The sequence below is a fragment of the Antechinus flavipes genome, chromosome 6 (genome assembly GCF_016432865.1).
Source record: "Antechinus flavipes isolate AdamAnt ecotype Samford, QLD, Australia chromosome 6, AdamAnt_v2, whole genome shotgun sequence".
Lineage (NCBI taxonomy): Eukaryota > Metazoa > Chordata > Mammalia > Dasyuromorphia > Dasyuridae > Antechinus > Antechinus flavipes.
The window spans coordinates 199,651,852-199,667,034 of NC_067403.1; the positions used below are offsets into that span (position 1 = coordinate 199,651,852).

General features: G+C 36.1%; 1 protein-coding gene across 1 annotated transcript in view; it reads left to right on the plus strand.

Moving 5' to 3' along the window:
• The window catches only part of ATRN (attractin), a 236,781-nt gene that overhangs the window by 213,323 nt on the left and 8,275 nt on the right, over nucleotides 1-15,183 (plus strand). Inside the window, exons 27-28 of the mRNA XM_051965371.1 lie at nucleotides 1,840-1,947; nucleotides 14,498-14,612. Coding sequence (XP_051821331.1) covers nucleotides 1,840-1,947; nucleotides 14,498-14,612 — 223 coding nt within the window. The remainder of the gene's footprint in view (nucleotides 1-1,839; nucleotides 1,948-14,497; nucleotides 14,613-15,183) is intronic.

Below are 15,183 nucleotides of genomic sequence, written 5' to 3' on the forward strand. Positions count from 1 at the left end.
AGAACTTAACAAAAAGTTTGATCTACAAATATAGAACTCAAGAGAAATCTAAAAAGGTAAAGATTAATCTTGGGAACTATATTTCGACTATATAGATGTATAAAGAATACATGTATACCTTGTTCTAGAAATTGATGTGGAAAGGACATTGTACCAGAAAAAGGGTAAAGTGGGAGTAGTACATCTCATGAAGAGGCATAGGAAACCTATTATATCTGAGAGAAAGAATGGAGGGGGATGAATATAGTGAGTATCTTACTGCCTTCAGAATTGGCTTTAAGTGAAAAATTTTAAGACATATTCAATCTATGGTGAAACTTCTCCCACCTCATTGAAAAGTGAGAAGGGAAAAGTGAAAAGGGAAGGAATAAGCTAAGAGGAAGGGAATACGGAAACTGGGAGGGAAAGGGGTAAGATAGGAGGAGGAACTTTAAGGCGGGGGGAGGGATACTAAAAAGGGAAGGCTGTGAGAAGCAAGTGGTGCTCACAAGCTTAATACTGGGAAGGGGGGAAAGGGGAAAGAAGGGAGAAAAGCATAAACCGGGGTTAACAAGATGGCAAGTAATACAGAATTGGTCATTCTAACCATAAATGTGAACGGGGTAAACTCCCCCATAAAGAGGAAGCGGTTAGCAGAATGGATTAAAAGCCAGAATCCTACAATATGTTGTTTACAGGAAACACACCTGAAGCGGGGAGATACATGCAGGTTAAAGGTAAAAGGTTGAAACAAAATCTGCTATGCTTCAGGTGAAGTCAAAAAAGCAGGGGTAGCCATCCTGATCTCAGATCAAGCTAAAGCAAAAATTGATCTAATTAAAAGAGATAAGGAAGGGCACTATATCTTGCTAAAGGGTAGCATGGATAATGAAGCACTATCTGTAGCAAAAGAAAACAATTAAGCAAAATTAACTAAACTGAGCAACCATATCTGTCAGCATTCCTCCACCCTCTCTCCCAACTAGAAGGAGGGAAATATATTTCATCAGTGGTTCTCTGGAACTAAAATTGGCCATTGTCTTTAATTTGAGTTCAGTTGCCTTTTAGTTTTGTTTTAATTTACCTTGTAGTCATTATATATATATTTACTCTTATTTCTTTTTTTTTTATTTCGCATCAGTTAATCCATCTTCCTTATGTTTTTTTGATTTCTTCATTATATTCAACGCTTGTTTCAACATAATATTCCGTTATATTCATATATCACAATTTGTTCATCTAGTCCCAAATTGATAGTTCCTTGTCTTGTTTTTTATTTTTTATTTTTTTTGCACTACCACAAAAAGTGCTACTATGACTATTTTAGTATATGAGACCTTTCTTTCTGGCTTTGTCTTTCTTGGGATATATGCCTTATAATAAAATCACTGAGTATTATTATATCATGTTATATACTGTTTAATAATTTCTCTCACAAAATTCCAAATTATTTTTCAAAACACTTGGACTAATTTACAATTCTATCAACATTTTATAAGTGTGGTACAGACTTTTTATACAGAGTTTCTTCCAGCTTTTTTATTTCTTCTTTCATTATGATTTGATACTATTATGGCAAGAGAGAAGCCACCACTGAACTAATAGTGTTTTCTCTTAATCTGTGTAATCAAGATGAGATAACTTTATCCTTAGACTTTTTTATACCATCAATTAGCTTCCTATCCAGCAGATTAAAATGTTATTAATTAAATCATGTCTTTAAACTTGTAACATACTTGGATAAAATTTCTTTGCCTTCCATTGGTTCTCCTATACATTTCCTAGGCAAGTCACCACCCTTTACTCCCACCCTTGATCTTGAAGCACACTATTCATTCTGTTGTTTTATTTATTTATTAGCAACTTCTTCGTGAGATGCAACAGATGGCCAGTCGTCCCTTTGCCTCCATCAATGTTGCTTTGGAAACAGATGAAGAGCCCCCTGATCTTATTGGAGGAAGCATAAAGGTGAGAGGACATCTTAAGAAAGTGGACCCTGGAATATTTTATCCACATGGTCCTTTGTTTCCTGGGCTTGGGGAAAGCCCAGGTCAGGAAGTCTTGATGTTCTAATAATCTTTTTGCCTTAATTTTCATTACTCCAAAGGTTTCAATTAAATCTTTGGTTCTATTCTTTTTAACCATTGTTTGGTTTTCTTGTATTCTGAAAGGCTGCAGTTTAATATTGCAGAACATTTGACTGGAAATAGCTGTGGGTGTTGCTAATGGAAGCCATTTCTGTTCACGATCATATTTTTTTGAGGTCTGAAAAGGAGTAGAATAGTAACTGGCAGTGTCTTCTATGAAGATACAAATACAAAAAAATGAAGCCAAAAAATGATTACAAAATATAACGCATACAAATAAATGAAGGGGAAATGGCAATACTTCTTTCTCACTCAGTGAAGATTGAGATATCCTTCTGTTTGAGGTTCACAGGGTTGGGAAAAGTATAACTGTGGGAAAAGTATAACTGTGTTCTTCAGACAAGTATACATGAGAAAAAGGGCTGAGGATCAGTGGTTTGTGAAGAAAAAACCTAGCATGATCTATATTGCCAAATACTGTGTCTATTTGCCATTCCAAAACTCACTACCACTTTATAGATTTTGCACTGAATTAGGAAATAAACACACAAGTGTTACTCCTCAAACACTATAGCCACATCTTTTCAAGGTCCAGATCAAATGACTGTTATGTTTGATTCCTCATTCATCTTGTAGGAGGAATTGAGTTGAGAAATTTGTGACCATCAGCAGCCATTGTTTTGGAGAGTGTCTTTCAGATACATTTGATAAGAGGTGTCTGAAGTCTGATTAATACAGGATATGGAAACAACTGGAGATTACCTTGCAAAGATTAGTTGAATGAATTGAGAACGTAGAAGAAACTGTGGCAAGAAATAGAATCATTGTCTTCATCTGTTTAAAGGTCTTGTCACATGAAAGGAGGGATTAGACTTGATTTGATCTGACAGGGCAGAAGTATGAATAATAAAAGTTCCTGATAGATTTTGGCTCCATGTAAGGAAAAATTGCCTAAAATTTAGAACTGTCAGTAAGTAGAATAAGCTGCCTTGGGAAGTTAGTTGATTGCTAATCATTGGAGGTATTTGAGCAAAAACTGAATGACTGCTTTTTGTCATTATGTCAATTATGGGTTAGACTAGAACTATTTGGGGCTTGACGGTTACTAGCTGTGTGACCCTGGGCAAGTCACTTAACTCTGCCTCAGTTTCCTCATCTATAAAATGAGCTGAAGAAGGAAATAGCAAATCTCTGTGAAGAAAATCCCAAATGGGGTCACAGAAAGTCAGACATAACTGAAAACAGCTGTGAACAACAAAGACATTTTGAAATTCTATGACCTGACTCGGGTGAACATTAAAAGAGACATTTTCTGCAACAAGAATTCAAATAATTTCATCTGATTTCTCTTTCATACACCCCTTTCTCCAATGTGGAAAAAAGGGGGGAAAAAACTTCTTGTTATGTTTGTCTAGCTCTGAGAGGGCACATTGTGTTCCCCCACTATTATAATGTTTCTATCTACTTCTACTATTTCTCTCTGTAACTCATTTAATTTTTCCTTTAAGTATTGTATACTGTACTATTCAGGGCATGTATGTTAAGCATTGGAAGTAATTCATTATTAATAATGCCTTTCAACAAAATAATTTCTCTTAAATTAAATCTTGTTTTGATTTTTCCTTATCTGAGGTCATGATTGTGCTAACACTGGCTTTTTGTTTTTATTTTTTTTTTTTAGTTAAGTTGTGTCACAATAGAATTATGCCTAGAGGCAGCCGGAAGGTACCAGGGATAGTGAGCTTGGCCTGGAGTCAGGAAGACCTGAGTTCAAATGCATCCTTAGACACTCAATAGTCATGCAAGTCTGCCTCAGTTTCCTCAATTATAAAATGGAGATAACCATAGCATCTCCCTTCCAGGGTTGTTGTTAGGATTGAGTCAGATGATATTTGTAAAGATCTTAATATAGTACCTGGCATATAATAGATTCTTAATAAAGGCTTGTTCCTTCCCCTTTGGCCCCTTATTTTAAAGCTCTGTGAATCTTTGTTTCAACTCTTGTTTCTTATAAACAACATATTATTGGACTCTTTTTTTTTTTTCTAATCTATTCTACTACCCTCTTTTATTTGTGGATATATTGTTCCCATACACTTTTACAGTTTTGATCTTTAATTGTGTGTTTCCCTCCAATCTAGTCTAACATTTTCTCCCCCTTTATTCCTTGCCTCCTCTTAATCACAGTTTCTTTCCTTTTAAACTCCTTATGATACTTTTTGAATTCAGGGTTTATTTTGCTTATAACTAATCTCTCCACAAATCTACTCTCTCTCTTACTTCTTCCTTTCACCTTTCCTTATTTCTTCCTTTTTCCTATTTAAACATGTATTTTTATACCAAACTCCCAATGCATATGAGTGTGTCACCTTCCTTTAACCAGTTCAGATGAAAGTAAGGGCTATGTGATACCTTTGATACCGTTTTTGCTCTCCTTGTCACTTCCATAGTTAGACAGATTTCTATTTGCACATCCCAGTTATATGAGATAATAAATTCTCCCCCTCATTCTCTACCTTCTTGTTAGGGTCAGGTTTTGTGTACTCTGATGGACTGTCATAGTCTTGTATGGTCCTGACTTGTCTTACCTGGTGTCCTGTTATCACATTCCTTGTGCATTATGTGTTGCATTTTTCACAGCAGTGACTGTGGCCAGAAAATTTCAGTCTTTCAGCGGATACCATGTGATGTGATGGGGGACATGATATGTTGGATTTTCCAAGTGCCAGATCTTGGTTTGGACCTTGGCAACATAGCTATAGGCTTGCCTCTGGTTAGCCTTGACCCGCCAGTTAAGGAGAAAGTTCTTAGAAAGTGCTTGAGAGAAACACCATGGCCCCTCTATCCTGAGGCTACAGACATAATCTTTTTTTGTGTCCTGGACCCCTTTGGCACTCAAGTGAAGGCAAGAACACCTTAGAGTCATATTTTGTTGCCTACATTTGTAAGGGAAGAAGATAATAAGTTTCAATCAAGGATGGTGAAAAAATATTTTTCCTTGTCCATACAGCCATTCAGTAAGTCATTTTGCTATTCCTAAGTACACTTTCTGTCAGACACTGACTTTAATAGCATAATTTATATTGTCCCATGCATAGAATTGGGGCCTCATTACAAAGACAGCAGCCTAGTTGTAATAAGAGCTTCCTGAATTTATTATAAGAGAAGAGTGTATGTGTGCATTTGTGTTTATGTCTATGAAAGAGAGAGAGAGATTTTTAGTTCCCTTTTCTTTTTCTCCTCCTCACCATTCCTCCACCCAATGAGAAGGCAAGAAATCCAAAATCTATTACAAATATGTATTATCATGCTGTAATATTAGTCATGTTTTAGGGGGGAAAGGGAGAAAAAAATAACTTAATCTGTTTTCTAAGTAAATCAATTTTCTATTTAGAGATGGATAGCATATTTCATCAAGGATTTTTAGAATTGTGATTGGTTAGTGTGTTGATCAGAGTTAACTGAGTCTTTCACAATTGGTTGTCTTTACAATATTGCTTTTACTGTGCAAATTATTCTCCTAGTTCTACTCAATTCACTTTGCATCAAATTCATACAGGTCTTCCCAGGCTTTTCTAAAACCATCTCCTTTATCATTTCTTACAACACAATAGTATCCTATCACTTTCATATGCCATTATTTGTTCAGCCATTCCCCAGTTAATGGACATCCCCTCAATGTCCAATTCTTTGCCACCATAGAAAGAGCTGCTATAAATATTTTTGTACATATTGTCTATGCACAGTTTAGTAATCTTGTGGGGCATACTTTCAAATTCCTTTTCAGAATGATTGGACTAGTTCTTAGCCCTACCAACGGTGCATTAGTTTACCCATTTTCCCATATCTCTATATGTTTTAAAAGTGATATCTTGAACTTGAATTCTTTGTTAAGCTTAGATTATTTTAACAACATGGTGCTCTGATCTTAGAGGCAGCATTGTTTGCAGTTAACATACTCTGGTCTATTTTAGACTCCAGGAAATCATATCATTATTGCAGAAAGGAGGAAGAGAAGCAATGATGATTAACTTGGTATTAAAAAGCTCAAATTTTTGGTTTTTAAGTTTGAAAAGTAAAGAGGGAAAACAAAAGGCCCAGAGGTAGCACATAATATTCATACAGAGAAAGGAGATCCTGGATAGCTGCTCATAGATTGGTCACTTACAAATGAGGTGTTCAGTCACTTGGTCCTAAATACAGGAGAGAAAATAGAGGTGAAATTGATTTCATTCTCCCCTCCTCCCCTAACTTCTTTCTAGGGGAGACACAAGAAAAATCTCATGATTAGCCTTCTCTTTGGCTTTCTAAACCCTTTCTGAAAAGGTTTATACAGTTCAGTTCTGGACTCCAAATCATCAAGAAGCCATCATAAGCTTTCAAAGGAAACCTAAGGGCAAAGATCTCCTAAAGCTAAATATTACGAGCATTTGTTAAGAACTTACTAAATCTGGAGATACAAATTCAAAATTGAAACAACCTCTGACCTCAAAAAAATCTACATTCTACAAGGGATGACAACAGAATAAAATTTTATGGGAGAGAGCACAAGCAGTTTAGAGAATAAGGTCAGACTTCATGTAGGAGGTATCACCAACTTGTTCTCACAGAATCGAAGAACAACTTGGCAATTATGTTATCTGATCACCTGTTACAATGTAAGGACAGGTCATATAAATTATTTTAAAGGCCCCTTTAAAGATTTATAAAGTGCTTTTTTCACATAGCATTCTTGTCAAGTAGATAATACAAGTATTATCATCCTCTGCTTGCAGGGAACTTCTATTCCACTGTGAAAGAGCATATCTACATGAAAAAAAATTTAAGGCCCTTTCAGAGTATATCTCCACTTATTCCTTGTGGCATGGGGGTAACAGAGTGTGTGTGTATATATGTGTGTGTGTGTGTGTGTGTGTGTGTGTGTGTGTGTGTGTGTGTGTGTAATCACTGTCAACTTCCTCAGATACTTTTCCTCTATACCCCTCTCTTAGAGAAGTCTAGTTAAAAACAAACAAACACCATATTGGTCATGTATAACAAAAATATTCAGAGTAAATCACATACTGAAAAGAGTAATGTGATTGAGCCTGAGATGAAGTCACCTGATTAGGTAGTGGATATCATGAGCCTTTAAAAGATATTGTCTCTTCCTGAAATGCCATCCACATGAGAAACACTTTTGCCCCAACTTCATTTCTCTAGGGTTGATCAGTTTCCATCAGTGCAGGTGCCTTTGAGCATAAACTGATGAGCAAAAGGACATAGGCAGATGTTTGAAATACCCATTGTTATATTTGAGACCAGAAGACGGAAGACAAAGGAATCATTTGATTGAAATGATGCCTTTGTCCAATTCTGTCTTGAATCTCCCTGCTCTTACATATGAACATATTTGTGCATACACTTCTTTTCCCCTCACTCACTGAAAAAGCAGTCTTTATTCTCAATGGATGCCCTACCAGAATAGGACATTTTCTTTTCATGCACAGCTGGTGAATTAAAATACATAATCCTAACTCTCACTTACATGAACTGATGCTAAGTGAAATGAGCAGAACCAGATCATTATATACCTCAATAATGATACTGTTTGAGGATGTATTCTGATGGAAGTGCATCTCTTCGATAAAGAGAGCTAATTCAGTTTCAGTTGATCAAAGATGGGCAGAAGCAGCTACACCCAAAGAAAGAACACTGGGAGATGAATATAAACTGCTTGCATTTATGTTTTTCTTCCCGGATTATTTATACCTTCTGAATTCAATTCTCCCTGTGCAACAAGAAAACTGTTCAGTTCTGCACACATATATTGTATCTAGGATATACTGTAACCTATTCAACATGTAAAGGATTGCTTGTCATCTGGGGGAGGGGTTGGAGGGAAGGAGGGGGAAAATCGGAACAGAAGTGAATGCAAGGGATAATGTTGTAAAAAATTACTCTGGCATGAGTTCTATCAATAAAAAGTTATTTAAAAAAATAATAATAATCCTATCTCTCGCATGGCTTCTGAGCTGACTGACTCCTTACACAAAGTATTGGAACCAGAATAGTATTTACCTCTTATCTTGAAGTTAGATATTGACTTTCTTTGGCATTTATAGTTTCCCTATAGACAGTTCTATAGATAGTGCTCTACTCCAATCCCACTGACTGGCATTGACCCCAGAAAAGTTACTGAAGTTCCCCATTCCATCTTCTATCCACTTGCTACTGAGGCCTAGGCCATAGCCATTTTAATAGTTATCACTATTCCTTATATAACCTCAGGCAGTCAGCAAGATATCTTTTCTCCACTCCTAGTTCCTGGGAATTTCTTCTAGCTCTCCAATCCCAACACATAGCTTTACTGAGAGAATCCCTGTCCCATCGTTCCTCACATTGTGGCTGTACCAGAATCTGATCAAAGTTCAAGTGAGCTGCCTGGTACTTCATCAAAATATTTGTCTCCCCTTCTAAATCCTCCCGATCAAAACTAATCATGAGAAGAGAGAATTTTCTCAAGTGGATTATGCTGTCTGAGGAATACTCTTCTGCCAACTTTACCCAAATTGGTGCTGCTTGGGAGCTAAAAGCTCCTCTTCATGAAAGGGGTCTAGCCATTCAGCCTTATACTTGCTGAAAATTGCTATGGGGAAGGAAATAAAAATCAAATAGAGGAAACAACTGCCAAGCCTTTCTCCTGCACTGAAAGGTTTCATCACACACTGAAAGGTTTCGTCACTTCTTTCTCTTCTTCTCTCCTCCCCTACCCCCACCAAAAAAAAAAAAAAAATGCTGCAAAGACTCTCCATCCACTCAGCAGCAACTAGCCTCTGGGTGGTGTCCAGCTGGAGTCCATGCCATCCATATCCCTGACCCTGAGCTGCCCCACAGTGTGGGAGCTCCAACTTTTATAGAAGCTATGCCAGATGGATCTATTCCTTTGGCTTCTTACATTCTTGAACAGAAAACATGAGTAGTAAACTTTTAATGGTACACCAAAGAAATTCCATAAAAGACATAGGACATAAAATTCCTTCAGAAATGCATGTTTGAAGTATTACTGATAAATTAAGTTGGATAATAAATATATTTTAAAAATTGAGAACACTCTAAAGAACACAAAATGAAAAAAAAATTTTTAAATTGCAAATTGATATTTAAGAACTTAAAAATCTTCATGGAATTAGTAAATAACAAAATTAGAAGTCTATTAATGTTGGAAGGGGACTTTAGGAGTAATGTAGTCCAAACCTTTCATTTTACAAAGGTGCCATCTGAATCCCAGAGAAGTAAGGTAAATCCCACAATTAGGCAATATCAAGAGACAAAATCCATCCACATTGCTTATAGGAAGCACATAATACAAAAGATTTAACTAACTGTAATATTAAAGATTTTGCCTAAAATATATTGTCCAATTAATGTATTGTTGGTGGAGTTGTGAAATGGTCCAACCATTCTGGAGAACATTTTGAAACTATGCCCAAAAGGCTATAAAGCTGTGCATACTCTTTGATTCAGCAGTGCTACTACTGGATCTATATCCCAAGGAAATCATAAAGGAGGAAAAAGAACCCACATATGCAAAAATGTTTGTAACGGCTCTTTTTGTGGTGGCAAAGAACTGGAAAATGAGCAGCTCAGCTAACCATCAGTTGGGGAATGGCTGAATAAGTTATGGTATATGAAAGTAATGAAATATTATTGTATAAAAAACGATGAATAATTTAAGAAACTCCTAGAAAGAGTTATACAAACTGATACTGAGTCAAACAAGTAGAACCTAGGAATACATTGTACACAGTCACAGCAAGATTGTAAGATGATCAACTGTGAAAGACTTGGTTCTTTTCAGCCTTTGGAGCAGTGCTCCAGGGCAATCCCAGTAAAATTTGGATAGAAAACATCATATGCATCCAGAGAGAGAACTATGGAAACTGAATATAAATCAATACATGATAGGTTTACTTTTTTCCTTTTTTTTTTTCCTCTCATGGTTTTTCACTCCCAATATAATTCATAAAGAAATGTCTATTAAAGAAAAAAGAAGAAAAGAAAGCAAAGAGAAGGGGGGGAAGCAAACTTTTGAATGATATTGAGTAGGAGTTAATGACACAGACTAGGAGACAAATGATACTTGATAGTAGTGATAAAAAAAATGAATAACAAATGTAAAACAATTATTTATATGTCCCAAATAACTTAGCAGTTAAATTTATAAAAGAAAGGTTAATAGCAATAGAAGAAATAGATTTTTAAAACTAATATGAGGGGACTTTGAAACACATCCTTGCCAAAATATGTTCAACAAAAAAATTAACAATACAGAAATCACAAACTTGAACTGCTTATTTAATAATTCAGATTTTCTATTCTTCACTCTTAGAACTGAATGAATGAAACAAATAATATACATTCTTTTCAAGTACATATGGAATGTTTATGAACATAAATCACATACTAGGTCATAGAGAATCACAACCTAAGTCATAGAAAAGTCCTCCACAAATTTAGAAAGGCAGAAATGATACAAATCATAAACAATAAAATTAAAATTAAAATTTCATAATATGAATTAAAATTATTTTTTAAAAAATTGTAAAACTTAGAGGATCATACATTTAGAGCTAAAAAAGACCTTGGGAAGAGGTTCATCGAGTCTTTAACACTCTCATTTTACCTATGAGGAAACCAAACCTTAGAAAGTTTAAGTCCTTTGCCCAATGCTATATAGTCAGTGTTTGAGAAAATATTTGAAAATAGGTATTCTAATTCGTAGATCCAATGCTCTCTTTACTATACCATGCTACTTCTCTGTAGAAAGTGATAAAAATAATCTTTTAAGCAAATGGCTTGAAGAAGAAATCAGAAAAAAAAAAGTATTTAAATATGACAAAAGTACTACATATCAAGATCAATGAGAATAGATAGACTTCCAGCCATAACTGTACAAAGAGTCCATCAGTAGCCCACAGGTTATAGGAAAGTAGATACATGATCAACTCCAGCACAAACAAACTCTTTCCCTTCCAGCAGCAGGGAGAAAAGCCAGCACTGGCCAAGGCAGCATGATAAACCTGTAGAAATAAAATCATAGGTAGGAATTCATTATTTTACAAATATTCTTTGGGAGATGGGTTAGTAGTTTGTGAGAAATGACTTTAAAGCTATATCTCCTATCATATACCTCAGTGATTTTTAGCGTGTGATAGAAGTGATAGACTTTTGAACATTAAGGGGGAAATAAAACAACTTAAGAAAATGAAAGAAATCACAATGTATTTGTCTCAGATGTAGAAGAGAAATAGCTTTTCCAGTACAAAAAAACCTCAATGTAATCAAAAGGAAATGGAAAATAGAAGATTGTGGGAAATAGCTATTATAAAAATGACACACAAATTTGACCTCTAAGCCATATAAAATGAATTTTTAAAAAAAACAAAAAGTACAAAATTAACTGCCAGTCCATGATAGATCGATTGTCAAAGGATGTAAACAGGTAGTTCACACTTACTAGTAAACAAAGATATGCAAATTAAAACAACTTAAGGTAATATCCAACATATTGACCTAAATAATTAAAAAATAATGAAACTCAGTGCTGATGATTCTATGGGAAAATCAGGACTATTCATTCCTTACTGATGGAATTGTAAATTTGTAAACCCTTTTGGAGAATAGTCTGGCAGTATACAAAACAAAATTATAAAAATAATCCTGCCTTCTGACTCAATAATTCCATTGAGAATATAGTATGAATATGTTATCAAAAGCAAAAATTTTAAGGAGCTGTTCAGAAATTTTCATAGCAGCATTATCTCCAGTTGCCAAAAAAACAAAACAAAAACCAAAAAAATAAAATAGAAGTACCCTAATGTCCAAAATTGGGACAATGATTGAATAAATTGCATTATATATGTTATATACATATATACATGTTATAATGTAGTATAATATAGTTAAGATTGATTGGGATAAGGAACATAAAGAAATATGAAAAAATTTTTATGAAAGTGTGCAAAATATAAGTAAAACAAAGCCAAAAAGACAGAATACATGCCAACTTTTGACTGTGTAAGATGGAATGAGAATAAATGAGCAAGCATGGAATCTTGATGGAGACTTAGAATTGTAGGAACATTTCAAGTGTTGAAGTTAATTTAAATGTAAATATCTCAAAAGCAAGTCTAATTGGTTGAATTTATGTTGCAATATATAATAAATAATTTAATAAAAAAGAAAGAACTAAATCAGCATGAATCAGAAGACTTGGGTTCCATTCTCAGTTCTACCACTTTTGCTGGGACCTTGGTCAAAATATTTGACCTCCAGACCTTTTTCCCCATCTACAAAATACCACGCTTGGACTTGAAGATCTCTACGATACCTTCTCATTCTAGATCTTATGAAATAAACAGCTTGTGAACATGAACTATCTGACAACTGAATGGGCCACCAAATGAGAGGAGTCCTGAATTGTCAGGAATGATGGCTGCAGGCAAATGTTAGGACTGCATAATCTTCCAGGTCCCTCTAGAACTCTCATAGGACAGAAAATTGTACAGGGTAAAAGGAGATAACAAATCCATAGAGTCAGCGATGGAGAGAGAACAGAGAATGAAATATAAGATAGAAGGTAATGGGAGGCAGGAGTGAAGCCATATACTCTCCTCATTGGAACAGAAGACTGAAAACAAGAGGATGGTTTCAGCCGCTTCATGGCTTTCTGATGCCATAGCCATCACCAATAAAGAATGGAATTACTGTGATAAATGTATATCCCATGCTTTATAGAAAAGGTCTTTTTGTAAAGTTCTGTGATTTTATTGAAAGAACCAAACAGGAAAACTTTATGGTTATAAACATACCCAGACTGGATATTATCTTATTTTATTTATTTTATCAGTTGGGAAAGTCCAATTTATATTACCCGAAACAGATGACAAATAACACCCTACTGTAATGATGCTAGTTTCTTCCGAGCATAAAATGATTTTAAATTCAACTTATTTAGCTCACCCTGCTATGTTTTACTGATAATTTAATTTGTGATATTTGATTCTTTGCTTTCTAGCTTGTAGAAACATGTCTCTGAACCTCTATTATAGTTTTAAGTTAAATTAATTAATAGCAATTATTTGATTAGCATGTATGAAGATGATATCAGGGCATGAAATAGATACTGTACTTTTACGTAGTGTTACAGAAAAGAATTTTGAAGTGATTATTACTGCTCCGCAGATCAAACTAGTCCTCTGTTAGTTGAGATAAATACCTAGTAAGTAGCAGATAAACAGAGATTAATCCTCAGCCATGCAACTATATGACCCATAGAGGCATCTGGAGACTATAATGTAACAAGTGCCTTTCTGCTGGCAGAGGAGCAGCTATTTGACTTTGGGAGGTGTCTCCTCACCAGTGAGCAGCCCTGAATCTGTAAAGATGGTTGGCAGTTGTATTCAGAGGTAGCTTCATTATTCATGCTTGAATGTTCTCTTTATTGGTGTAGCCAGTTTCCCAGCAGGCCTTGGGTAGTTCTGTTATAAATATGTCAAAGCAAGACCCAAAATGGCTGTAACAGTTATGGCACAGAATACACAGGATTCATTCCCAATAGTATGACTACTTAGGCCCTTCCTATATCTTTCTATGAGGTTACTCATAAGCAGAAAAGGAATTGGCTTTCAGCTGTTCAAAGTGTTGAGTGTTTGGGAAGGAACTGATCTCTACTTCCAAATGGAAATAATTTTGTTAATGAATGGAACCAAAAGGGCCAGGAGAACAAGCAGTCACTTTCACCCCTCTCCTTTTAGGTTAGGGGCCGGCAGCCTTTCAGAAGTGGCAGGCCATGGTGCAGAGCCATTGTACCTAGACCACTGGCAGGACAAGGATGATGTGTGTTGATTACAAAGTATGAATTCTCTTGAGTGAAAAAATGTGTGCCTTTGCACCTAGCACAATACCTGGCACATAGCAGGCAATTACATTAATAAATGCTTGTGGGTTGATTGATAGTGTGTGTGTGTGACAGTGTGTTGGACTACTGACTCTCAAGCCAGGGTGGATGTGGCATGGAGTGGGATTTTTGACAAGATGGGCAGGGAGGGGGAAATGTAGTGACAGGCAGCAACTTTCACAAACAACAGGAAAGGGATTCCCTTCCTGCTCCTGAAAATTAACCCATATGTAATCTTTGGTGTGCATGCTAGCCTCATCGATGTTTGTGTTCTTGCAGTGCTTTCTGATCCTAGAGAATGCTGGAGCTGCTCTTAATTACAGGAGAGAAGCTAAAATATTGATTAATCTTGCTAAAGGCCAGGCTTTACCCACCCTTTCTAACTTTCCTGCCCCCACTGGGGGTGAAGTAGAAAAATTAGGGCAGGACTGTTCTTCAGTGATTCTTTAAGAAGCCATAATTAGCCCTTTGTGTTTGTTTTCTTCTACAGGCTGTTCCCAAGCCCATTGCATTGGAGCCCTGCTTTGGTAACAGAGCAGCAGTACTTTCAGTGTTTGTGAGGCTGCCTCGAGGTCTAGGGGGAATCCCTCCACCAGGACAGTCAGGTGAGTGGATGTTCCCCTTCAGCTAATGTTAAAACATTCTCTTCCTTCTCCAGCCCATCCTCTACACTGTCAAGTTTATGTTTTTAAGACAGACCTAAAGACGGCATCCAGCTGCTTAAAAATCTCCAATGGCTTCTTAGTGCTTTTAAAATAAAATGCAGGCTTTTCATCCTAGACTTTAAGCAGGAGTCCTCAAACTACGGCCCACGGGCCAGATGCAGCAGCTGAGAACGATTGTCCCCCTCACCCAGGGCTATGAAATTTCTTTATTTAAAGGCCCATAAAAAAGTTTTTGTTTTTGCTATAGTCCAGCCCTCCAACAGTCTGAGGGACAGTGAACTGGTCCCATATTTAAAAAGTTTGAGGACCCCTGCTTTAGAGCTTCACATTCCTCCTCGAAGGGAATCCATCTCATCTCCCATCCCTCAACAAAGTCATAAGCCATTTCACTCTCTTATAATGCCTTTTTAAAAGTTTAGTGTTTTGTGCTTTTTGTTTACTTTTATACCTGTTGAACTCTTGTGCCTTCCCAAAATGGCAGAGTGGGTAAGCCTGGAGTTCTCAGGTCAGA